The 26,192-nt window shown below is 50.3% G+C and overlaps 2 protein-coding genes across 5 annotated transcripts in view; one reads left to right on the top strand and one right to left on the bottom strand.

The window, feature by feature from the left end:
• KIAA1614 (KIAA1614 ortholog) overlaps positions 1–1,914 on the top strand; it is a 33,036-nt gene extending 31,122 nt beyond the window's left edge. For both annotated transcript variants that reach the window (XM_075936809.2, XM_075936808.2), the window contains one exon: positions 1,024–1,914. In XM_075936809.2, the coding sequence (XP_075792924.2) occupies positions 1,024–1,217 (194 nt within the window). In that variant the 3' untranslated portion in view covers positions 1,218–1,914. The remainder of the gene's footprint in view (positions 1–1,023) is intronic.
• Positions 1–26,192, bottom strand: part of STX6 (syntaxin 6) — a 59,885-nt gene that overhangs the window by 21,541 nt on the left and 12,152 nt on the right. The window contains exons 4-8 of one of the 3 annotated variants that reach the window (XM_075936813.2): positions 25,883–25,945; positions 24,049–24,171; positions 21,746–21,852; positions 20,268–20,362; positions 15,990–17,348 (exon numbers count right to left, since the gene is read on the bottom strand). In XM_075936813.2, coding sequence (XP_075792928.1) covers positions 17,272–17,348; positions 20,268–20,362; positions 21,746–21,852; positions 24,049–24,171; positions 25,883–25,945 — 465 coding nt within the window. In that variant the 3' untranslated portion in view covers positions 15,990–17,271. Of the gene's footprint in view, positions 1–15,989; positions 17,349–18,848; positions 20,008–20,267; positions 20,363–21,745; positions 21,853–24,048; positions 24,172–25,882; positions 25,946–26,192 lie in introns of those variants that run through there. The other 2 variants (XM_075936814.2, XM_075936815.2) reach the window with 2 other exon arrangements.

Raw genomic sequence — 26,192 nt, 5'->3', positions numbered from 1 at the left:
CGACCCTAACCGCCCTGGGCTCCGGGGGTAGCTCCTTCTGCCCCCTGCAGCTGAGAGTCCAAACCAGGAGCCCCCTGTGGAAAGAGAAGGAAAGGGTTAAGGGCTCGCATCGCCCAGCGGCTGAGGAGCCCTTTAAAGCAGGCCAGGCAGGTCTCAGCCTGCCCCCAGGCCAGAGCCCCTTTCCTTCAGCAGGGTGGTTGATTGTGGTGGAGCTCCCCTGGCAGGCTGGAGCGGTGCGGTTGTGAGCACCGGGGGTGAGCGCACTGCTGCTCCTGGGGGGCGCGGCGGTTTTCATGTTTCTCCTCCCTCGTCTGTTGTTGTGCGAGTGTTTTGCTGCTTGCTTCCCCCGTCACGTTGCACGTTTGGGGTGTGTTTGCACGGGGGCGATGCACGGTGTACGGACCATTGGGGACTCCAAGCGGCCAACGTGTGGCCTGCAGGCAGAGATCGATGGTCCTACAGTCTGAGGCCTAAGCCCCTCTGGCTCCTCTCACCGATGGAGCAGTTGCGACCTTCCCTCTGCGGCCTGGTGCACCGGGGGGTGAGGGATGCTGCTCCGGATCCTGGCTTCTCGGAGCCTGGCGCGCTGAGCAACATGGCGTGAGCAGGAAGGTCTGACAGGCGAAGCAGCTGAGTCCGTTGCACATGCGGAGGGTGAGTGCGTCGCATAGAGCCGGCTTCTCTTGTGCTGCCCAGAGCTCCCATTGTGCAAGCACAGGAAGAGCGAGGCCTTGCCCTCACTGTCGTCCAGGCGAAATCCTCTCCTCGTGTGCCGGGAGAATGTCCCTTCTCCGTACAGGTCTGGCCACAGAGCTTCCCCCGGTCTGTCTTCCCGGCCTCTGCTCCCCGGGGAGCTGGCCGTAGCACGCCTGGCTCTGCTTGGCAGGAGGCCCAGTGCTCCTGCGGGAGGCGCAGAGGGGGTGGCGCTGGTGACCGAGGAAGGGCAGGAGTAGGTGCGGGCTGCTGGTTCTAGGAAGCTGCGCCTGGTTGGGACACTGAGCGCGCTCTCCCTTTGCTTTGCAGGCATCTACGTCCAGGAAATGGCCGACGCCAGCACAGCCAAGCTGTACGCAGGGCTCCTAGGCGTGGGGGATGAGATCCTGGAGGTGAACGGCGCCAAGGTCACCAGGCTCGGCCTGGCCCACCTCAACGAGCTGCTGTCCCGGGCCGACGCCCTGTCCCTCCGCGTGCTCAAGCAGAGACCTGCCCGGCGGTAACGTGGAGGAGGCCAGGGCCTGTGAGTGGCCCTGGGAAACCCGGTGCACCGCGGTGCTCAGAGGCCTTGCTGATGAACATTGGGGATGCCTGTGGGGCCAGAGCCCTAGGCACAGAGCCCAGTTCCCGCTGTGAGGAGAGGCCTTGTGACAGGACCGAGGCCTGACTCCGCAGGCAGACAGCTGGGGGACTGCAGTGTTCGGAGGCCAGACTTTCTGTGCAATATTTTGTTCTCCCGCATTTGACAGCTTGGGCTGGACGGGGGGGGGGGGGGGGGGCTTATTTCTGCCCCCCTCCTCCTCCTTACCGGCTCAATCCTGGCTGTTCCCAGTGGCCAGACAGCAGGGGCGCTGCCCAATCCATGAGGCTCTGTGGTGGGGACCTGGCAGCAGCTGTATGTTCAGCTCGGAGCGCCGGCACGGTGCTGCCTCTCGCCGGGTCTGCCTTGTGCCCTGGGGGCAGTCAGGCCTGTTCCAGTCGCGGAGCCGCTGAGCGCTCCCTGGCTCCCGAGAGCCCGCCTGTGATGAAGGCCCATGGCCCGGCTGAGCTCACTCACGCAGGCGAAATAAGGGACCTGCCGGATGCGCTGACGGGACCCGCTCGGCCTGGGGAGGGGCCCGTTTCCACAGGGCTGGAAACCTCTGTCCGGGCATCACTGTTTCTCTTAAGTTATTAAAAATCTGCAGTGGACGCTCCCCACCCCTGGCCCTGAGTTACTGAGTGGGGGCGGGCAGGAAGGGCTGTCCGGTGCCCTGGGAGGGGCATGCGGCCGGTGCTGGTCGGGATACACAGCACTGGGAGGGATAAGATGGGCCGCAGGGAGGAGCAGCCAGTCGGGGTCTGTCAAAAAGCCATCCCGCAGCTGTGGAGGGCCTCTGGCTGGGGGGTGGATGTGGAGCTGGGGTCCGTGGATCTGGAGGGAGGGGAGCAGGACAGCAGAGTGGTGGGCAGGGCTCCAGCCTCACGGAGGGAGGGGGGGGAGGCTGCAGCAGCAGGAAGATTGTCACGTGGGTTGTGGAGTGAGTGTTTGGGGATGAGCCGACTTGCCTGCAGTACCTCGGCGCTGAGCATTAAACTGCCTCTGCCAGAGGCTGGTCTGGCAACTCCACACGGTTAATGTCTGGAAACCGGAGTCCAACCGGAGCTGGGGCAAGTCCCGCAGAAAAGCCAGGTGACTGGCAGCCGGTTTGGCAGCTCCATGTGGCCTGAGCAGAGGGAATGCGAGCTGGGGGCTTGGAGACCTCTCAGCTGAGCCCAAATGGGGGGACACGTGGGGCAAGGAACTTACTGGGGTCGTTAGTCGTGTGCGGATGTGACGGTTCTGCCTGGCACCCTAGAACCAGCAAAGTAAGGTCCCTGGAACTGCATGGGGTGAGCCAGGGGAAGGGGTCAGGGCTGCGGTACATTGTGAACCAATGTAAGGGGATGCTGCTTAAAAGCAGGGCTGGAGAGAGGAGGAGCCAGCCCAGGAAAGGGAACTGGGGGTGGAAAGCCAGAAAAGGAGAAGCTTTGCGCGCAGGGAGCGATGGAGGAAGTAACCAAACGATCTGCTTTGCTCTTTTGCTGGCAAATCGGAGGACTTGGGAAAAGAGGGGAAGTTCTAAGCAAATTGCTCCTCCTAACCTTAACTCTGCCCCTGCGTGCGGCATATGCTGTGACGTACACACTCCCACTCCGGCTGTCCTACCTGTTCCTGGGCCTTCACTCCCCCCATCACGTCTGGGGCCTTTGCTCTGCCGGAAGGCACTTCTGCCCCTCCTCCCTACTGGTAGTTTTCACTTACCTTGTTATGGGAGTGCACCTGCTCTGTGGGTCCAGCCCTCCCCGCCCCACTCTCCCCAAGGAGGCCTGTCCCAGCGGCCAGGGAACACCCTTCCCGGGAGGGGAGGGGAAGCTGTTCCCCCCAGGCCTGGTTGGATAGTGGCTGGCTCAGGGCTTGGCCAGTTCACACTGGACAGGCTTCCCTGTCACAACTCGCCCCAGGGAGAGGGACCCGCTAGGCTGAGCCTGGATGCTGCCTCCCTTAGCCCTGGCTGGCCCTGCCTGGGTCCCAGTTGGTGCCCGGGGAGGGGGGAAGAGAGCTAGCCCTGCTCTGTCTCAGCGGGGGCCCAGTGGAGGCGGCGCCTTAGCTCTAGGCGTGTATTAAATAACTAAGAAAACCGGCAGCAAAGCAGTGTCTGGCTCCCCCAGAGCTTGGAGCCGTTCCCCCGTCCCCTCCCAAAATGACCATTAGCCCAGAGAGGCGAGCACAAGGGGGACGGCCAGCCGAGGTCACGGCCGGAGGGTGGTGGCGGCAGATGGAGAGCTTGGGGCTCCAGGGGCCGCCTCTTGAAAGGACCCGCTATGTGGCTGTCCCTGGGGCCAGCCGCCTGGGTTAACCCTCATGCTCCCGCCGCTGGCAAGGCCGGCTGAGCGGTTTGTGCAGGCGGCCGCTGGGGCTTCCGAGCAGGAGCAGCTGCTCCGCCAGGCAGCGTGTCCCCCCAGCTGCACGTTCCCAGGGGAGCTGCAAAGGGCCATCTTGTAAAATGGGGGTCGTGCCGCCTCCTTCAGAACCACAGCGAGGCGGTGTCTGGGTTCTGTGCTGGAGGGCTGGCTGGAGAGAGCAGGACAATTGCACCCCCTCCATTGCTCCGCTTCCCTCTGTACAGGGGCTTTGAACTCGGGGGTGGAAAGCCCTGAATTTCGGAAGTCACCCCGTGCTCCCCCAAGCAGAACCGCCCCTCGTCAGGAGGAGACGCCCCTTCCTGCTGGCTTTATCCCTCACCAAAAAGGCCCTGACACTGCAGGCCGCGTTTCCAGGACGACAGGCGGCCGGAGCCCCGGGGCAGAGTGGCTGGGACGGCTGGCAAGCCATCCCGAGTGAAGGTCTCCTTGTGAGAAGTGCTGAGCGACCCACAGGAGGTGCTGGCGCACCCTGCCCAGCTGAGGAGAGGGACGTCCCTCGCGAGCCACACGGCCGGGCGGCTGGAGGTTGGTTAACGTTGGGCTTCTTTTGGCCCAGGCTGCTTGGCGCGCCAGCGAAGGTACGTCGCAGGGAGCACGTTGGCTGCAGCCTGTCCCCGCAGTGCGGCCTGCGGGTGCTCCCCGGACCTGGGAAGGTAACAGGCACTCGGACTGGCAGCGCAGTTCTGGATTCATTCCAGCCTGCAGACCAGGAACAGCCTCTCCTGTGTTCTCCCCATCCTGGCAAGCAGCAACCCCGGCGGCTCTGTGGGAGCAGCAGATACCGGCTCTGTCCTTCACACACACGGGGAGCCAAAGGCCAAGTGTTTCCATGGTGCCGGCAGGTGGAACTGAACCTGGGACCTCTGGAGCTTAGTGCTCTCAGCTACGGCCATAGAGCAGATTCATTCTCTCTGGGGAGGGTCCCAGTGCCACTGCGTGGGACAGTGTAACGCCCCCCAGCCCCTTAAGGGACAGCTACCTGGCCCTTAGCTCAAACTTTAGGAACGGCGGCCCCTCCAATAGCTAGCCAGCCCCACGGCTTCCCTGGAGGTGGCGTGACTGGCTGTTGAGGCGCTGAAGTGATGGGCTGGAGACGGTGACCAGAACTCCGTTGTGCCTGGTTCCCAGCCCTGGGCCCTGCTGCTCCCCACCTCCGCAGAGGGGTTCATCCTGGACCCCAGGGCAGCAGGCCTGGAGGCCAAGCCCAGCTCCGCAGCCGGGGCCAAAGGGAGCTGCAAGTGGGAGCGAGCAGGGTCTTCCCCCGGTCGGCCAGCTGATCCCATGGGACGGGGGAGGCAGCAGCCGGCCAGGCCTTGCCAGAGAGCAGCAGGCTGCTGGGCTGGGCGGTGCAGCGAGCTGGCTGCTGTGCCGACGGTGGGTGGGCACCGTGGGGACGGGCGCTGTGCAGCCAGAGGGGCACGTGCGAGGGAGGTTCCGCCCACACGTGGACACGGTGACTGGCCAGAGGCGGCACCACGGCGTGTGACTGCTCCCTTCTGCCAGTCTCTTAGTGTCGAAGCTTTTCTGGTGCTCTCGGGAAGGGGCCTGTAGCCTCTGCTCTGCCGACTTTCCATGCAGCCCCAGGAGCTAGGCACAGCCCCGCTCTCCTCCTCGGTGCAGCATCCCAACTCCATGGCAGCCGGAGAGAACCAGCTGGGTTCAGGCGCCCCCCCCCCCACGCTGCTGTGTCTGCTCCTCCAGAGGCAGACACCCCCCATCCCCCGGCCACAGCCGCAGGCCTCAGTGCCCTGCTCACGCCCACTGCAGGCCTCAAACTGCTCTGGGCCAGCAGCCAAGGAAGGAAGACACCTGCCCGGCTCCAGCTCTTCCTGAGCTCTCCCAGCCGCCTCCCCTTCGCCCAGCGCCATCCCACTCCCTGGATGAGTAACTCGGCTTTTGTTCTCCAGCCCCCGGAGAGTTCGTATTCCAATGCTAATGACCCCAGGGTGTCTGGACAGATTGCCTGGCTGTTCTTCACCGGGGGCGGGGGAATAGCTTGGCGGCTTGCAGAGCTTTTCTTCTGAAGAAGGCGCCTGTGAAGTATACAAATCACCTCCGCCTCCCTCTCCATGCTGCTACAAAGTCCCCCGCCAGAGGGGGCCCGCCCGGTTCAAATGCCACCTCGGGGGGCGACTCCGAAACTGGCTGGCAGAAAAAAGAAACGGGAAGAAAAGCAAAATCCAAGCAGGCAGATGAGATTAGCGGTGGCTGAAAACGAGGCACCAAGACAAGGAGGCCCCCCGAGTGGCAGCCGGGCGCGAGATCCCAGCGGTTCTGGAAAACCAGTTTTTCAAGCCCGTACAGTGCGTGCGCTTTGCCATTCCTCCTGGTAGGATGCAGCACCGGGCCAGAGACGGTCTGCATGGGAGCAATGCCATTCTGATCACCACTTCTAATTCAGATTGGTTAGCCAGTGAACTGTGACGTTTAACCAGTTAACTAATTGAATGGGGGTGGCAGGGGTGGACAACCAAGGCAGCCCCTGCCCCGGTCACATCCCTAATTACAGAGCCCAGCAAACTGCTGGACGTGCGGCTGTTTTGAAGGCACCAATTTTGCCAACCCCGGCTCTCTAGAAATCACAAGGTTGTCCAAAAAGGGTTCTGTTGCGTAGTGTCAAGCTTTGGTCTTCAGCCATGAGGGCTAGAAAAATCCTTATGCCAAGGTCATCCTGTAACAACTCCCACCAAGAGCTGGGGCTTTCAGCGCACCCCCAAAAAGTGGGAGGCTGGCGCTAACATTTAGAGTTGGCAACACTGAAATAAACAGGAACCTGCTTCCTTTCTTGCTGCAAGACTGAGAACGCCAGGCACACTGTCCCATTGTTCTGGAAAACAAACACACTGGGGACCTCCACGGGACACAATCAACCTAAATATGCCCCCAAATACAGGTCTGAGGGCAAGCTAAGAGGGCAGCTTTGTTCAAGACAATCCCATGGGAATTACAAAAAAAAATCCCTGCCAAGTTTGCACCCTAGACGGAGCAGAACGGGGCCAGCGCATGTGTGTCGGTGACCAGCATGACCTCACTTGCTAAGCTGAACCCTGGAAAGCAAAGAGAATTAAGCCCTGAAAAGTAAATTAGAATGTAAAGACTTTCACTCCAGGAGCTGTGGGGGGATTGACTTGTCACGGTATCGGGCACTGGATGCCAGCCTGGGCCCTGAGCCCTGGATCCAAACACCTTTCCCTCCTTTACTGAAAGCTCAGGTCTGGATTTAGCCTCAGGCCCAGCTCTGGCAACCTCGCTGCTTGATGGAGGAGAATCTTGAACTCATGCTGCTGGTGGACAGCAGGCAGCTTCCAGCCCCCTAGTCACCAGCTCATCGGGAGTGGTGTGGAGTAGCCGTTCCTCCAGTCTGTGTCCCGCCGCTGGGAGTGGATCAGGCATTGAAATCAAGGTAATTAAACTCCACGTCCAGAGCATTTTTACGGCTCCCACAGCACCTGTGAACGAGGCCCCCTAGGGTGACGTGGGAGACCTGCCAAAAGAGATATTCGCGAACGTGATCTTTTCTGCCTCTCATCAGGACCGACGGCTCATAACCCGGCTGACTCTGCCGTGCGCGCGCTGATCCGTATCACCGGGGTAACCGTGTTAGTCCGTATTCACAAAACCAACGAGGAGGAGTCCGCTGGCACCTTAAGGACGAACAGATTGACATCTGATGCCTCTGAGGAAGTGGGGCTTTGCCCAGGACAGCTTATGCCTGAATAAATCTGTTCCTCTCTGAAGTGCCACAGGTCTCCTCGTTGTTTTTTCAGTGCTCTGTGTAATCCCCTGCATAAAGTCCCCGTCCTATCCCTGTGTCGAGCTGGCATCCGCCTTGCTGTTAGTTTCACTGGAATTTCTTTCCTCGGGCTCCCTTTCAGCAGCAGGTGGGAAGCGAAGAGGAAGATGCAGAAACCGGCGGTGTGACGGCTGGCTCAGCAGGAAGATGCACAGTGTACTCTGATAGGCTGGACAAAGGAAAATCAGGTGAATCCGGCTTTGTCCGCAGGGGAACGAGCGGCCCTCAATTCCAGCTGAAGTTCAGAGAAACCAGGTGAATGAGAGCACCGAACACTGAGCCACACCCCCCCACACCTACACCAAATCCTGCCCTGGAACAGCTGTTGTCCTTTCATCAGCGGTATTAGGGACCATGGTGGGGTCAGAGAAATGTCTGCTTCTGGCCCATAGCAGCATCCATAGCACTGCACCTTAGATCTCCCCCTGGAAAGCCTCCCGTAGCTCCCGCTAGCTCCTGGGGTGCTCTTGCTCTGACCGTGAGACTGAAGAATAGAAAGACGCGCCCAATGACCTTCTTCACCGTAATTCTGTCCCCCGCCCCCGGGAGGAAGCCAGCAGCATTAGAAAACTAGCCTATGGGCGCAATGTGGAATATTTCAGTTCTGAATTTCCCAGCGAGGCTGCAAAGGCTGCTAAGGACTCACTGGCCCTACTCTGCTCCTCTTAATGGCCAGAGCGGTGAGTTTTTTCAGAGGGGAGGGCACAATCCCTTTTCCATTGTGGGAAGGCTGCGAGTGACTTCCCGGGCAGTGGATCCTTTGACAGTGGCTGCTGACAGCCCCCACCTCTCCCCAGCAGCGTTTGCTGCGGGGGCCCTGGCACGATGCACCTCTCCTCTCTTCCAGGAACAGCAGGTGGCAAGTTGTGTTCACCCCCCAATACTCCCCCCCAGCGCACTAGCACCTGCTCACAGATGGCTGTTTTGGCAAGGCCCTCGCTGCAATTTCAGGGAAGGTCAACTGGGTCCACATGGCAGGAAATAGCTTTCCTGCCATTTCCATTGCAGGCTCTGTCTGGCAACTGGTCACTTGGATTGCGAGGTGGGGGGCACAACCCCAGCTGCCAGCGGGCCTGTGCAGAGCGGGTTCCAGGCACATTCCTAGAGGCACCGTCCTCCCCAGGAAAGCAAGCGAGGAAAGGGAACTGCTGCTGCGCCCGGCCGTTGGCAGCCACCTCTGTGCCCCAGCTCTGCAGGCAGAATCTTTCCCCCCAGTGGGCCTTGGGGAAGAGTTCCACTTCATACCAAGTGGCTGGGCAGAGAGAAACGGGATGATGCGGGGGCTCAGTAACAGAGTATTTCTCCCGGGAAGTAGCTGGCTGAAGTGCACACTCACTAGTAGCTGCCCAGAGCTGTAGCCATCCGCTGCCATTGTGACAACCGGCACAGGACGACCGACTGCCCATATTAGCCAGGCCACAGCGTAGAAGCCGGCGGGTTTTGCTCCTTTGGTAGCACTCCCGGCTTTGGGCATGGAGACTGAACGGTTCAGCCAGACCTGGAGCTGCCAGCCCTCCACCTCAGTGCCGAAGCCCTGCCTAGGAAGGGCTCTCTCCTCCTCCAGGTGCTTCCAGGCGTGCCCCCCACGTTACTCGTGGCTGCACCACCATTGCCTCATTGGGGATGGCCTAAGGTGCCACGGCATTCCCCCAGCAGAAAAAATATAGAGGAGACGAACGTTCAGTGAATTGCCACTTTAATGGTGTGGAAGGGGGAAAGGGTCTTTTCATAAGGGTAACATGATTCCAGCCGCGGAAGTAAGCCCAGGGTATTTCAGAGTAACGCCGTTGCTGTAACAGACTAGGGCAGCTCATTATTTAAAATGTTTCTCACAGGCCTTGCTCTATTGCCCAGCATCCTTACTCTCCAACAGCTACTACTAAGCAGTAGGATCACACAGAGTTTCGTGGGCACAGTTGCCATGGTTCTCACGTTGTATGCCACAGGACTGAACGACTGTCAATCCTCACTGAACACTTCAGGGGAAAACTGACAGCAGGATCTCACATCCCGGCAGCCCAGCTGCTTTGCTGTGCTTCAGGATCACAGCATGGGCCTATACACAGGGCAAAACCTCCTCCAGCAGACAAGTTTTCCAGGACTAGCTTTCTCCCCCCCCCCCCAGCTCCAGAATCTCTCCTGCCGTGGGCCTTGGGGCAGAGTTCCACTTAATACCAAGTGGTCCGGCAGAGGGAAACGAGATGATTCGGGAGATCAGTAACAGGACCCAGAACATTTCTCCTGGGAGGTGGCTGGCTGAAGCACACACTTGCTTCGTAGCTGCCTGGAGCGACCCTGACATTCCTTAGGGGCAACTGGCTTCTAGAACATAAGGGGAAACTGCTTTTCTCCGCTTGGCGCTACTTAAATAACTTTTCTACGACATGAACCGCTAACTTCACTCCCCCATAAAGATCAGCTCAGAACTTCACACCAACCCACTTCACTTTTTCCACAGCCAGACCCCCATCTCCCTTTCCCTGTAGCAAAATGTGTGTCTCTTCCATATCTCATGGAGAGCCACTGGGAACTGGAGTCAAGATTTTCTGGCGCAGAAACCCACTGCTAGCACCAGAGTGCGCAACACACTCACGTCAACACCCAGCAACTATTCCGCAGCTGGTTTTCCACTCTGGCCTGCATTGCTCCTACTTTCATCCATGGAGCACCAGGACTGATCACTGCACCCTTGGCTCCCACACCGAGGAGGGGAACGTTACATCTGCCTGGGGTAAGTCAGCGTCTTTTATAACCTTCCTCCCCCAGATGCACTGCCTTTCTGAGCAACACCTCGGGGAGCAGCCGGTGCCTCCAAATGGAACAAGCAGCTGCTGCACCATGGCACCATTAGCATGGGACAGCGCTGCGCCAGCTCCCTGCTGCATTTAAAGGCTGAAACAATGGAGCAGTGTGTGGGATGAATGACTGCTAGAGAAAACAAGCAAGAGCCAGGCAGCTGTGTGTTTGTCATGTGTATCTCGGCCTGGGAGGGGCCAGGAAGCAGTAAGAAGGGATTCTCGATTTTAGTCCACTTTGCATGTTAGAGGGGGGACTTGCTTGTGCTAAGGAGGGGCTGTTGGAGAGTTCGTTTGCTGGCTCTACAGCTGAGTGAGTTTTTCCATAGCACTGTGGAATAAGCCAAACATTTGGTCCTGCAGCATCATGACTGGTATACCTAGCCCCCCTGCTCTCTACTAGCCAGCCTACCTCCTATGCACCGTAGGGTTTTTACTGTAATCATGAGGATAGTGGAGAGGGTTGGTTGTGTCCCTGTTGGAAAGCGAAAGCGGATGTCTCAACGGACTGTGTGCCATCGTCGGGTGGGCTTTTGTCCATGCATGGCTTGAGGTTATGCATTTGCTCTGGCGCGAGCACTAACTCTAACAACATTGGCAGCACTAGTCCTTGACTACTGGCGCGAAGCCTCTATCCATCGATTCCTGCTTACCACACACAAATGCTTTACCTCTATGCCTTGACTTGACACAAGCACTAGCAGTGTTGCGGTCAGAACACTTCTGCATTACAATCTCAAATCCAAATGGACATGTTTAGCAAAACAACTTTCAAGGGCTGAAATAATCCACTGGCTCCATGTGCGCAGCCTGGGGCTTCTCCGCCAAGCGTGTGTGCTTTTGTGTTGTTCATTTGGAAGGAAGCAGACAGACTGCGACCAGGTGCCCTTTTCCCTAACTTTTGTTCTTTGCACTTTTACATCAGAACTCTGTCTTGCCTTCCCCCTTTTGCTGGAAACGGAGATGCACACCTGAAAGCCGTACAGCAGTGGGAGACAGTTTAAACCAAGGGTAGGGAATGTTTTTTTGCAGTGGGGGCTGCTAACCCACAGAAAAATCAGTCAGGCTGCAACACAAGCAAGAAGAAAACAAACCAACCCCTCACTAGCGTGGCCCTGATGAAGGAGAAAGACACTTTCCCCCATTCCCCTCACTCACCAGAGCATAGGCAGCTCAGGCTAGTAGATTGTGTGCTCTAGTCCTATGGGCAGGGGGCAAGCAGACTGCAGGAAGCCTTAAGGGGACAGATCCAGGCAAGCAGGGGGCCTTAGATTCCCCCTGCCTGCTTTAAGCCCGTTCCACCACTACTTTGTAACTTCAGGGTGCTGCTAAAATTTCACTTCCATTTTTTAAAATGGGGGTTGCACATTGTCACAGGCTCTGCTCCCAGCTGTTCTCTGTGCAGAATAAGCTGAAGCATGGCCGCTGCAACGTAATGCATTAAGGCTGCAGATCCCAAAGCATGGCTCCTTGTAATGAAAGCTGAAGCGTGACAACAAACATCAACTATTGCTGGCTGGTCAGTTCTGTGGGTCTCTTGGCGCTTGTGAGGTTATCCGCAACAAACGGTAGAAACCATCTCGGCAGATTACATGGAACTGAAGTGCGGTCATGGAGGGGGGGAAAAATAGGGCTAAGGACTCTCAGCCACTCTCCCATCACCAACCAACTGCAGCTCCACTCCTGGATTCTAGACTAGTCACACACCTCCTAAGCCCTGTATGGAGAGAGGGGGCTAGGAGGGTCATGGGGAATATGATCTCTTCCTCGCCATAAGAGAGTACAACAAGGTGCTCTGCTTGTAAACAGCATTACTAAAAGGCCGTCGGTTGCAGCCTGCCCCACCCTAAAGAAAAGGAAAGTAGCAGATGAACGGACTTCAGTCACAGCAGTGATGGACCATGTCTCCATTCAGTGTTCCATCATCAGTCAGACTTAGAGGCTACCAGGTGCCTGGCATCCCACATCATCAATGCGTGTGCCCCAGCTAACACCAAAACTCTGCTCAGCCTAAGAACTCCCTGCTCTGATTGAAGAAGGTAACGCCCAGGGCTGAACATTTAAAAATCAGAGCAGAGAAGCCCCCTGTGTATTACACCATGAACCACACCAGAACGAAACGGCACTGTCCCAAAGCTAACCCAGATAGAACACTGGAGATGACTGTCTAGTTCCCCTCTGAGGAAAATTCAATTACAACACAACCAGCTGTTTAACAGCTCTTCTGATCAGCGCCCGAGTGGGGGGAAATCACAGGCTGCCATCCCCAACCTGCCTGGATCTGGCTCCCGAGGCACAAGGTTTCCCCCCACATTGGGGAGATCGCACTGGTGCTCCTGCCACCCACCCTCGGGGCTGGAGCACACAATCTACTAAGCCTGCCCCCCCCGCCAGGCTCTGGTGTGCAAGGGCAATGAGGGGAGCGTCTTTTTCCTTCTCAGTCCGGGCTTCTCACTTTGCTTCCCACTTGTGTGCAGCCCCTGACTGACTTTGCTGTGGGTCAGCAAAAAAAGGTTCCCCACCCCTGCAATAAAGTTTACAGTATGCAAATAAGCCCCAGCTAGCCATTTCAGGTCCCCTCCGCCCCCCGTTAAAAATAACGGAGTGCTCAACCATAAAGGATGGCCAAAAGCCTTCATTCCTCAGAGACTTAGCGCCACTATGGCATTAACATCGAACTCTACAGCCAGCGAGCCACGACCTCTTCATTAACAGTTTGGTCAACACAAAGGGAAGGTCGAATTAAGATCTGCAACTCCAGCTAGATGTTAATTACGTAGCTGGAGTTGACGTGACTTGTTTCATGTTTCCTGCTGTCTCCAGAGCAGAAAGCGGACAGGAGCAAATCCTCCTGTTGGCTTCCCTTACACTTTGCAGAAGCAGGCATACCAGCCACCAATGGGGGCGCCCTCTGAGTTCAATTTAGCAAGTCTTAACTAGACTTGATAAATTGAATGCTGGAAAAAAAAAATCGATCACAGGAGCATTGCTCTTCCGTTTAGTGAAGACGTAGCCTTAGTATGGATGTTCTGAGCACCCAGGCAAGATGAAAACATCACATTAACTGGCCCAGATTCTGTAGCGGGATCTTTCTCAGAGTTCAGAAAGTGCTGCAATTTGATTAACATCCAGCACACCAGGCTGGACTATGTTCACAGCAGCGCTCTCTAGCTTCCCCAAACTTTAGAGAGTCTGAATTTTCGACTGTAATACAGTAGCCATCTCTCTCTCTTTCTACATACATATTTGCACTTCTAACAAAGGGTTATTAAAAAAACCCATTTAAGTATTTCCAGTGGCTGGATTCATTGGGTGCCACCATTCGATGACATAAGTGAAAAGGCAACAGGAACAAGCAGGCTTACAAGGAGAAGAGGACTGGAGACACTGAATTTGCTAGCTAGCAGCGATACCACCATCTAGACAGGCACTTAAGCACAACAGTTGAATAGGCTTCTAGTAACATGGTAGAGTCTAAAATTTCCTTACATGTAGGAGCCGTTCTGTACGGCTCAATGAAAAATTCTTTGGAGAACATAGCCCACTGGAATGTAAGTGGGGAGCTGTCATCAGTGGAAAGATCTCTCTCTTCTCACCTTCTACAATGAACTACCACCACTGAGCCCTCTGCTGAACAGACAGTAGCAGGAAGTTAAATAGAATTAGAAGTGGGGAGTCTTCCTTCCCTGGTTTATCTAGGCTGAGTTTTCTGAGGTAAGTGTCTAAAGTTAGTCATTTCACCGGCTGTTGTTCCAACTATAAAACACCTGAGTATATTCTCCAGTGACAGACACAGCAGCAGTGGATGCACAGCCCCAAATTCCCTTTGTAACAGCAACACGGATGAGGGCCAAGCATTGAAAGGTACTGGGTCAGGCCCTCAGATTCCTATTACACCAATGGGAATTCTGTGGTTAGCTTCCTCAATTGCCAACTGAAAAGTTATTTCTGAAGAGATGTTACATGCAAATGTGATTATAATGGAGCAAATCAGCTTAGCTTCCAGCATGCACAGCAAGAATTTAACAGATTCTAGAGGAAGCAGAGAATTTAACATGCCCGTGATAAATGTAACTTATTGGTGACATACTAAGTCAAGGAGTAGTTCAGAGCTTGTCTACAGCTTCAAAGTAGGTAAAGCTAAATAGCAACAAGGCTGTCTTGTTCCAGAACAAGGGCTGACGCATGGAGTTACTCAGGAACAGCTATCTTATTCTGAATTCACTTTATAGTTTAGATAAACTCTCGGTTAAAGGTAATCTGCATTTTGTTAACAATACAGAAAGCCGGTATGGCAGAGGCTCCCCCAAATAGATAAGGATACATTAAATAAATACATGTCCCATTTAAGGATGAAAAATGATCACCTAAAATGATTCTCTCTCCCCCCCCCCCCCCCTCCAATTTATTTCGAGTTTCCTTATCCCCTAATCATAACTCCGGTCATCTGAAGAAGTGGGCTGTGCCCATGAAAGCTCATGATACCATCTACATGTTTTGTTGGTCTATAAAGTGCTACCAGACCATTTGCTTGCTGTTTTTTTTCTAAAATGTAGAGGGCAGTTCTCCCTAATTCTGCAGGCACTAATAGACAAAGCACAGGCTTACTTTCCATATGTTGCAACTTAAGTGTTACGTACAAATTCAATTTTCTGTATGTAGGTGGGTTATTGTAATTTAGTCTGAGAGCCACAATTATTGCGACGCAGCAGTAAGTTTAGTTAGGATTACAATGTAGAACAAAGAAACATCTCATTAAAGCTGAAATCTCACTTTCAAAGGTACCCTGAGGAAGGAACCCACTGAACGGGCTAATATTGGAACAGCCTGCTGTTTTAGCTATCAACATTTGCAGTACATGGGCAACAATTTCCAACTTTTGGCTTTCAAAGAAAAGCCTGGTTTCCTTAAAGCTTTCTGAACACAATTAAAAAGCTCCCTTTCCTATTTTTCCTTTAATCAGTTTTGCAGTATAAAGTAGCTCCTTGAGTTTATTTCTCTGTCTCCCCCCATTCCCCCTCCGCCCAAACATCGTTGCCAGGTTAAGCCCTTCTAGACCAAGTTTTGGTACGGACACGTTTTAGACTCACAGAACCTGGAAGTGACCTTGAAAGACAGCAAGTCCAATCTCCTGCACTCACCACAGGACCAAGCATCATCTCTCATCCCTGAAAGGCATCTAACCTGCTCTTAAAAATGTCCAAATGATGGAAATTCCAGAACCACCCTAGGCAATTTATTCCAGTGGTTAACCCGCCTGAAAGGAAGTTTTTCCTAATGTCCAACCTAAACTGCCCTTGCTGCAATTTAAGCCCATTGTTGCTGCTTCTATCATCAGAGATCAAGGAGATGAATGTTTCTCCTTACTCCTTATAACACTTTTAAATAAAACAGTGACTCATTAAGCGTAATTACGAATTCACCACAAAGAAAAAAACAAACCCTAGGCTTAAATAACAAACATGTGAAACAAAGCTGAAATGCCAGGCAATTCAAAGGTAATGTAGTGATTAGGGAAACAACAATGAAGTAGAGTCTCTCCCTTAACTGCATTTTCTGGCTTTTTGTTTGTCACAATGTTTAAAGTCTCTAAAAAAAATACTGGATGAGGGAAAAAATTAAGACATCCTATTTTTACGTGTGTGTTAATATGCATTTAGTATGCCATAGTCTACCCTGTGCTTTCATAGTCAATGGATGTGACACATCCAAGGACAGAATATGGCCCTAATCATTCATATATAACCTCTTTGAAATTTATTTATCAAAATATTGTATGTTATTTTTAAACATGACAAATCCCTTGCAAATGGATACAGCAGTTAAACTGAGGCAGTCATACAGTTACACAACAGCAAAAAAGCATCATTCAGTGGGCTTGAGACCTATATAATCAAGATTTAAATAGCTTTAGAAAAAGTTTACCCTCAGCCTGAAGTCTGTCAACTCTTGGCTAACAGTGCAGTGAAACAAAGTGCTGCAGTTTATACTGACAGCGGCTTCAGGCAGGGCAGCTTAGTCTGTTTATAGTTCATAAATATACAGTATGTAAGATTCTGCTGAGATGTCTCGCAAGTTTCTTTTGCTCATGATTCTAACATGATCAAGCTACTTAAACTGTGTCAAGTCAAAACAATACCACTGTTCTGAGATCAGGCTAGCAGGCAGCACCAACAGCCACTCCCGTTTGTTAGGTACAGACTCACGTTCACTTTAGATTTCGAGTCAGCTGTTACAAGCCATAGCTCCCCTTTGATTAATCCCATAGGGTCGAAGACCTTGCTGCTCCCAACACTTAGTATTTTCAAAAGCAGAATGTGTAAGCACCCTTAAAAGCAATCTCTCTCCCTGCACATCTGTCTCTTATGGCTCTGCACTGGAGTGAAAATAGCCAGAGTATGAATTAATGCATTTACAGACATCGACGCTGCTGCTCCTGTGTCTTCTTCCTTCCCAGTGACCAACTTTTATTAGTTTGGAAGTGCTGCACTGTTGGCTGGTGATCAGCTTCCAACAGTCAATGAAATACTGTGCCAAGGAACCACTACTCTGTCTAAATCTGAGAAGAGTGGCATTTGACAAGGGGAAGGGGGAATATGTAGCAGCTTAGGATGTTTCCAGACTTCATATGGTTCACACCTGGATTGGATGGACATATTAACAATGGTGAATGCCTTCTGAATTGCCTGTTCCCTTTTAGATCTAAATCTAGGCCACTCCATGTAGACGGAGAAAGAAGGCGGCCGGCCGGTTGTCCACACAGCAGCATGTCCCAGGTACACAAGAATTTGGGATCACATCAGTTCTGTTTTCCCCTCAGGCAAGCTGATGAGGCCTAGAATCAGACACGGACGTTGCAAGAGTCATGCCACAGGTGTTAGTCCACAGAAGAGAGCAGTAAGGTCCAGATGCAAGTTTTCATGGACAGAAATCTCTGAGAATGGAGGAACACAGTAAGTTTCAGTTCCCCATTTTTTTATTGGGGGCGGTGGCAGGGAAATGAGTCCAAGGGAGGTTAGTCCGTCACAGCACAAAAAACAGGATAAGCACCACTAGTAAGATAACAAAGAGAATGATGATTGCACACCACTGTCGACGATCTGGAAGAAAAAGGAAACATTAGTTTTCTACTTCCTTGGGAAGAGGAAAACCGCTTCCCCCACTGCACTACTGAGGCCACAGTTTCAGCCAGAAAGAAGCTGTAGGGAAGGAAGCCTTTTAAAACTAGATCAACGTGAGGAATAATTCAGCCAGACTCTCCTTAGGAGAATCCCAGGAACCAGATTTAACCTCAGCAGCATTAATGCAGCTGGAAGCAAAGGGGCACCAGCAGTAGTTACTCAGCAAGCAGTCAGAAATCTTCCATGCTGGTGAGCTTTCTGGACCCTGGAAATATCAGCAAGAGAATGGCCACCAACAGGAAGGCAAGACTAACTTTTAAAGCAACACTTCGTTGCACAAGTTAAACCTGCACTGCTCCTTTTAAAAAGCTGTCAACAGGACCTTGGTCTCTCCAAACCCGGCCTTAAAAATAACTGGTCCTGACTTCCTTCTTTGTTTGGGGCTTCAGCAAGATCTTGAGGTGAGCTGGATGGTGACCACAGTTTTGACACTAGACCTGCAAGCTGAATGGAGGAAGACGGGTGGCATCTTAGGAGCAGAATTTGTTAAAGCACTGGAAATAAGGCTGGCGGCTCGCTCTGTCTGTCTTTAGAACAGGCCATGGGACAGGTCTGTAGTGTGCAATGCACTTTAAAGGAGGAAGGAAAGATTTAGTGCTCTGGGAATTCTGCAGCTGTTGCATTTGGAGTCATAGTACAATTGCAGACTTCCCCCAGGACTGAACGACTGTCACTGTCATGCTGAGCTCCCCGCTGGCCATATCTACGTGGGCAAAGCTAGGCCCACACATCACCACTGGTGCAGCAAAGCCACAGGTAGCACTGTCGGTATCACGCATCTAACTACCGTAGCTTCCAGGCTGTGGCAGCCAGCTGAGCCACGCCCGAGGGCAACCACAGGTCCCAATCTTGCCAGAACTGGACCCTTAACTTGGGTGCAGGCGCTAATGGACACACTCCCACAAGCCATCTTTCTAACAAGGCCTGTCCTTCACAATTGAAGGAAACGGAAGTTTATTTCCTGATCATCAAACCAGTGTCTGGGAGGGGACACCGAAGTGAGTTGTTTGCCATCTGTCTGTGCTGCTAAGTGCCAGGTCACTTCAGCTCGCTGTTCACTAGCAAGACTAACCCAAATGCTGCAGTAATCCAACCGTTTGATTTCAGCTGTGGTTTGAACATGGCCTGAAGCGCTTCTCATCATGTGAGTCTGTGCTACTTACTGCCCATGGACAGCGACCCACAGAACATCAGTTCTGCAAAGGTAGGCACCAGCTGGTGATTTTCAATGGATCCCCAGCTAACTGGACAACTGACAGGCTGAAAGTATCTGTCTGCCCCATGTAACATACCCACTGCTTCTAGAGAGCCATGGCAGAGAAGAGAATACATCTAGGAAGACTAAGTGTACACATTGTGTTTATAAATGAACACAACTCTGGGGAATGACACTTCCTGGAAGTCAGCCCACACAATCAATCATACGTCCTGTTTTTTATTGTCCAGGGTATCCTGCCAGCTTTAAACCACCCCCCTCCAGGGTCAGGAAGTGCTCTTTTTTCCCTTGTAGGTAACACCTGCCTAGACTCCATCTTCCTTCTTGCTGGAAAGGAGCTTTTCATCTGACACTGTTCCAGCTGAGAGTTAAACTAAGCTCTTTCTGGCGTCTTCATTCTCAACACTGAAGCACAGGGAAAGAGATGGAGCACAAAGGGCACAATACGATTAGAGCAGCTCTCATTCGTTTCCTGTTGCATTTTAGAGAAACCAGCCTGATGTCTTTCAGTTCTCAGGTGACAATCTCACCAGCTGAATGCATGAGCTCACTACTGGCTTCAGGCATTCAAGACAGAGATGAATTGTGAATGATTGCATGAGTGCTGAGTAGGCAGTTGCTACAGCAATAGTTTTGAGGGTTTTTTGGGCAACTTATCAAATAAGCTACTAAAAACCTACAATCTCTCCCTTAAACACTAAAACAGGGGTGGGGAACTTATGGCCCATGGGCCCGATTCAGCCCTCAGCAAGCCTCAGCACCCCCCCCTCCCGACATCCCAAATGCAAGAGAGGTTGTCTTTTTGTTTTTGGCTTCTCACTTGGGAGCCAGGTCAGCGAGGTGTGGCATCCAACCCCCTTCTCCCCACGCTTCTGACATGGGTGGCCCCCACGAATGATTTTTCTATAGGTCAGTGGCCCCAACCAAGAAAATTGTTCACCTATGCTCTAGAATTAAGCTTTTTGCTTTGGCACCTTTGAGACTTACAATCCACCGCCTTTGGGTGGTGGCATTCCTGTGGCTGGGTGTGGTTTCCAAGCCTGAAGCGAAGATTCAAACTGGCTTTTGTTTTAGTCTTAACAAGAACTCCCATAAAGCCAAACGCCACGCCAGAAGTACATTGCAGGCAGCTACTGCCTGAACTTCACAGCAGGGGGAAAAAGTTATCTACTTCTATGGGGTTTAACTCAAGTTCTCTAGCTTGCTTCATATTTAAAATATCCTCCAAGCTTGCAGGGAACCTACTGGAAAGTGGACCGATGCAAAAACTTTTACAGGTGTAGTCCCAAGGTACATGGTGTCACCATGTCAGTAACAAATGACCAAAAAATCCACAGGTGGGAAAAAAGGCCGAGGAACAGGCTAAAAAAAAAAAAAAAAAAAAAAAGTCTCAGCATGAACTATAATTTGCCAGGCTCTATACTCAAGTAGCATATTATCTTTCCCTGGCTATTTACACACTGCCCTACTTCATGTCTTGCCATACTCTCAAAAAACATGACTTGACAAGCTACTCCACAGTAGCCCTAGCTCCAGGAAGCAACACAACGTATTTCAAACTTCAGACCATTGTGGCTTTCATGCCCTGGGTTAGAAGTCACATCCCATTTTCTACCACCTACCACTGGTCATGTGGGACACTTTTGCAAGCTTCTTCATCACATTATCAAGCCGTGACTGGGTGCTGTCTATCTCATGGGAGAAGTCATCCAACATCCTGGGGACAAAGGAGAAGGGAATTGTCAAGTACACAACCTAAGCAATTTATCCAGTGCACTGATTAGCTAGTGATGTGTCAAGGACTTCCCTACACACACACACGCGACTGTTACACACTTATAAAAATAACCCAACCTCCTGGTAATGTACAACCTCTCCACCCCATTTTAGAGTCTTGTTAATAGTGTCAAACTGAAAAATTACTCAAGCAGCAGTTTTACTCTCATGGTATGAGAACTCTACATTTAGACTAATTTTCTAAGTGCCTTCCCCGGTTTTTGAAATCAGTACATAAGCTGGCTCTGATGATCTCTGCAAGGTCAGAAGCAGCTGATGAACATACTTTTTAAAAAGTAAGGATCCAAAAACTAGTAAAACGTGTTTAAACTTAAAACTATTTAAGGTCCAAAATGTCACTTTTTGTGAAAAGTGTTGTGGCTTAAGCTAAGAGCTTACTGTAAACAACGTTCCATGGCAGAACATTATTTGGCATTGCTGTTAAGTATCTTGGTTTCAAATGCTGTAGGAAGGTTACTAAAACCTTTCTGGAACCATTTCATCTGTCAATTCATTTTGAGAGAGAAGTACATCTAGGATAAATGTCGCATATATTCTTGAACAGGTAAGATTTTAAAGCTTCCTTGACCAGTTGTTTTGCTTTAAAAAGGATTGTTTCTTCTCTCCCACCATTGTCGGCTCTGTTCTCGCAAACTAGAAAATACTTCTTCCCACTCGGTTTGTTCTGTCTTTTGCCTCCCGCCTCCCCCATCTTTTTACCAGAATACAAGCTAACATTGCTTTGCCTTGTTTACTAGTATGTTGTTACCACTATAGTTCTGGGACCATGGTGTTAATTTGCAATCTGAGAGCTGCCTTGGTGGCAGCACACAAACACACTGAAGTTACATATCCAGTTTCTCAGTAAAAGTTAAATATTACTATTCAGAATCTGGAGGACTGCTTCTCTCCCCACAAACAAGGAGCTTTTGGGTATGAGCCACTACACTAGTCTTAGCAATTTCAGTTTAAATAAAACTATCTAGTGTCACTGGAAACTCCAGATATGCTATTTGACTAGAAGCTACATATATGGAAAGAAAAAATCTAATTTATATATAAATGTATGGATGAAAACTGCTGCTGTAAGCTCCCCTTTAATCCTTTGCAGGGGTAGAACTTTTAAAACTTTGAACAGCATTTGCGATCCCCGTGTCACTAATTGGGCTGGCTATTACAAAGCCACCATCAGCCAAGGATACTCAGCTCTTGTCCTTTCTGGTCACAGGCCCACAAACAGTTACATTTTAGTGTTATCGCCAGCCCTTCTCCATGTCTTATTCCTGAGCACTCCTACAGCTTGGGTTTGTTTCTCAGCACTCACACTGCTTGTTCCTCCAGCTCCCCACCAATGCGCTGAGACATGTTCTTCAGCACCCCAATGCTGCCAGAGACCAGCTCCAATTGCTCATCCTGCTGCTCCACAATCAGCTAGTACCAAAGAGAAGGGAAACAAGCAATTAACATCCCGCAGAGAACTGGTTCAGAGCTCAATGCTCTGACACAGCTCTGCTGCCTTGCCAATTTGGACAAGCAGAGTTTAGAAACAGGCTTGAATTTCTAGGGCCTAGTCCCATTATCTCTAATGAGTGGAAGAGACTAGAACTTAGTAACATTCTGATGACGCATGATGGAACAGAATCCAGATTGCTGAGTTACCAAGTACAAAGCAAGTCACCAAAATAATCAGATGCGACTGAATCAAGGGATGGCGTGGTTTTTACCAACGGTGGTTACTACCATCTATATTGGCAACAATAGTTAGTCCCAGTTTTTTAAATTTTCACTAAGGCACATGTTACACTTATGTTTTCCTTTGTTGCATCTGAAAGCCCAGATAAATCTGTTAATCTTTAAGATGCCACAAGTCTCCTAGTTGGTTTTGTGAATACAGACTAACATAGCTACCCCTCCATTTTAGTTGCATATTCAAGTTAGTTATTTAAGTTGCAGGGCTTTACAAATAAGTAAAATGGAGAAATGTAACTATGCTACTGAACACTGGAATGTGTATACATTTGGATTTGGTATTTTCTCAAGGAAGTGATGTTGTATAAGCAAACTGAAAACATTTGAGTCCAAGTCCATTTAGTGGTGCGGCATTCTGTAGCAGCAGACCAACTTTGATGTTGTGGCTGTTCCTCTTTTGAATCAATGTATCCCATGTTTGGAAAGATTTGTTCTAGGGCTGCTGAACGTGCTGGACACTGAAGCCAGTGTTTACTAGCAGCCACTCCTAAACTAATTTTTCCTGGGGAATTGCCAGCTATACTCTGAATACACCAAAGAAACAATTGCTGAGTAAGACTATGCCTTCTGACATTTGTACACAAACCCACTTTAAGGCTCTAGCTAGCAACTGCTCTTTATAAGGTCAGTAGGAACAATCCCAGCTACAATCATTTAAAAAGCAGAAAAAAGTTGCTTGTTAGGAGATGCTTTGTGGAGAACGATACCAAAACCTCACTCAGAAGAGGATTATTTCTCCTAAGAAGCGATGCTTGGGAGGGCAGCTACATCCAGACAATTCCCCAAATGAGCTTGCAACCGTCAGAGGAAACTATCCTACAATACTCCCTAGCAGCACTAACGACTGATTTTCTATTAAATCATAACTATTGTCAAAAAAACAAAGAAGTAGACATTAGCCCATGGAACTAGCTTAGCATCACAGCCATCTTGGTTAGCCTCGCTTAAGCGGGCAGAACCCATAATTCTAGGTTTGTCCCCTACACTGGCTCCGTAGCTAATTCAAGGATCTGATCCTAATCTTGAATGCACTAGATCAGTGTTCAGATAAGGTGATGAACACAGTACAAGTACTTAAGGAGTGGGGCCCTGCTAACTCAGAACATTTTAGTTCAGTGGCATTTGCTCTCAGGAGAGAAGCTGAAATTGTCCATGCCCACATCAGAATTCTCTGCAGTTAGTTTCAGTGGAGGTTCTCTAACCAGCAAGTCTCCTTTCTACAAGTGATCAGAATAAGCTTAACCCAAGCTGTTTCTAGGGGAAAATAGAAATTCCATCTCCTTCCCTCCCCCTCAAAAGTCTTAGTACAATAGAAGCTAAAAGCACACATCAAAAAAAGACAAGAGAGTTTACGATAAGGGTTCATTACAGATCAGTTGAAGTCAGCATTATAATTAACACAGATTCTATAGTGAAGGGCCCAGTTAAAGGTGGAAAAATGCATTTTCCCCTCTTTGGGAGATGAAAGGTCAATGCAGCAATGTTAAGGGGAATATTTAATGCAATAGCCCTATCTGAATCTTTATTCAAGATGCATGTAAAAGCAGTAATTTTAAAACTGGAGTGGAAGAAGCTGGCAATATCAGGCATCTTATGTTTCTATGTTTCACAAAGGATTTCATTGGCATTTGGTAGCTTTCAGGCACCTTCCACAGACCCATACACCCAAGCCCTAAGGTTTATGTGCCAAAACGTACACACCAAAATCACATTAAGCACAGTCAAGAGTTAGGTGCCTACTACAGATATGTATTGAGCAAGAAGATGGCTCATGGCTTCAAAGCATGCTGAATATCTGAAGACTTTTGGCTGTTACTGCCTGTAACATCATCTCTTTGCAAGGGCTCCCCATCCACTGTGATGCAGGAAATACTATACCTGTTGCTGAGCCTGCTGCTCCTCAATGAAGTGTGAATTGGCTAACTGCAGCTCTCGATCCAAACGGCCATATTTATCTGAGCCAGAGTTCCAATTCTGACCTCCACTTTCTCCCAGAAGCGCCTGTATACACACACACACAGGAAAATTTAATCAGGAAGATACTCCAAGATATGGACACACGTCACCTAACCCCTAGCTGCAGGAAAGAGGACCAAGTACTGAAGTAACTCATGTTATTCAGAGCATACATACAAGCCATTCTCCTTCCAGCTCTATTTCTATTCCAGCAGCAAAGAGCTGTAGGTGCTGGCCCCTTACCAGGAGAATGGAAGGAATGTTAGGGTCAGAATGTTCTGCAGTTGGGCAGCTGGTCAGACCGTTCTGTGAGTGCTGCAATTGGGCAGCTGGTGAGAAGGAACAAATATGAAGAAAAGTGCAGTGAGTGTGTCTGGACCTACTTGGTGAGTGAGAGAAGAGGATCAGGCACTAAACAAAGGTTAACAGGTGGCAAGTCAGGAGGGAAGGGGAAAATATCAGAAGGCAAACAGTAAACCACGAGAGACTAAACCCTGCCCCCAAAAAGGTTGAGTATATGTCTGGTTCTCTCTACTGATTAAAATTAGTTCCGGCTAGGACTTCCTGGTTCAGGGGTGGCAAGCAGTATTCCCTGTCAGCAGGGCGCTCGTGTGGCCACTTAGGAGAAATTCCAATGTTGCCCAGGTGATTAGTAGAGCGCCCATAGCTAGGTTTTTTCTTTCTATTGGTGGTGCACATGAACATGCCTCAGTGCACATAAATTTTAGTCTGCACATGGATGGACAAGATTAGAGGGAACATTGGTAGCAAGTACCAATCGTAGTGTTATTTATCATGGTATTCGAGTGCAGGGTGCCACAACCATCTCTGGGATAAACAATTCCATGTTTTCTAACTCAGTTACTCAGCCCTTGCAAACTAACAGACACCTAGGCAGATGAACACACAAGAAACTAAGTATCACTACCATGGAACAAACAAACAAAAATAAATTACCACTTTAGACTTTCAGCAGTCACTCAGAATTGCTACTGGTCACCACTAAGTGAACTTGCAGTCTTGTAGCTATAGTCCAGAATATTGTCAAAACTACTTTTAATGAGCCAGCATTCAGGTGAACTCATTACAGCATGACGCTAATATGTCAGCAGTGGCTTTCTAGAGGTCATAACTTCCTTCAGACTGAAAAGGAATTGGGGAAAGAAAGGAACTCCAAAAAAAGTCCCTGCAAATTCAGTAGCTTGCTCCAAAGTTATCAATACTAGAATTGGGTCATACTTTTCTCTCTCAGCTGCATTATTTACTCCTGGCAAAATCCAGATACAGAAGAAGTAGGTCAATCCTTGAGGGGGCCATTTAGGGATCTGGGGCAAATCTGTCAGGGATGGTACTTGGTCCTGCTGTGAGGGCAGGGGACTGGACTCGATGACCTCAAGGTCCCTTCCATCTCTATGAGATGGTATATCTCCATATATTAAACCAGAGCAAACTGTGTCTGTAAGAACAAGTGTTCTCACTGGTTACAAGCCACAAAATGGTTCCTTTTCCAGTTTAAGAAAAATATTGTTAAAAAAAGCTTCTTGAGGGAACAAAGTAAGATGCATACTGGCAGTAAGGTGTTTAAATAAGTATTTATTTTGTTTAATACTAGCGTTTTACCTTAAGGTACATGAGCCCCTTAGAAAGTCAGTGCACTTTCATCCAACACATAGCATAAGTCAGCAGCTACTATACTTGAAATACTGGAAGGAGTTATCTATCATTTTGAAGGATTCTTGTGGCTACTGGTTCTCACCTGCCTGTTTTTCCTTTCAGCCAGTGCCTGTACAGATGAGTTAGACATCTGATCCTTCATTTCCTGTTTATTCAAGAAAAAAGCATAGGATCAAAGTTTAAATGATATCCATTCTTTTAGCAAACTGGCATAATTAAACACACATAGCAAGTTTTATGTAGGATCAAAAAGCCCTTTAGACATGTGCTTTTTAAAACTGTTGGAAGACAAAAGTACTATTACAATTCACAACTGCACTAATGCTAAGGAAAACATTAATGCTGCTTCGAAACCCTTGTGGCAGAATATTTTGAAAATGTTAGAGATTTAC

This window comes from Pelodiscus sinensis, chromosome 9, assembly GCF_052426305.1.
Source record: "Pelodiscus sinensis isolate ZL-2025 chromosome 9, ASM5242630v1, whole genome shotgun sequence".
NCBI classification, from domain to species: Eukaryota; Metazoa; Chordata; order Testudines; family Trionychidae; genus Pelodiscus; species Pelodiscus sinensis.
Note: the sequence above shows the minus strand (reverse complement) of the source record. Positions and strands in the feature narration are given on the sequence as shown.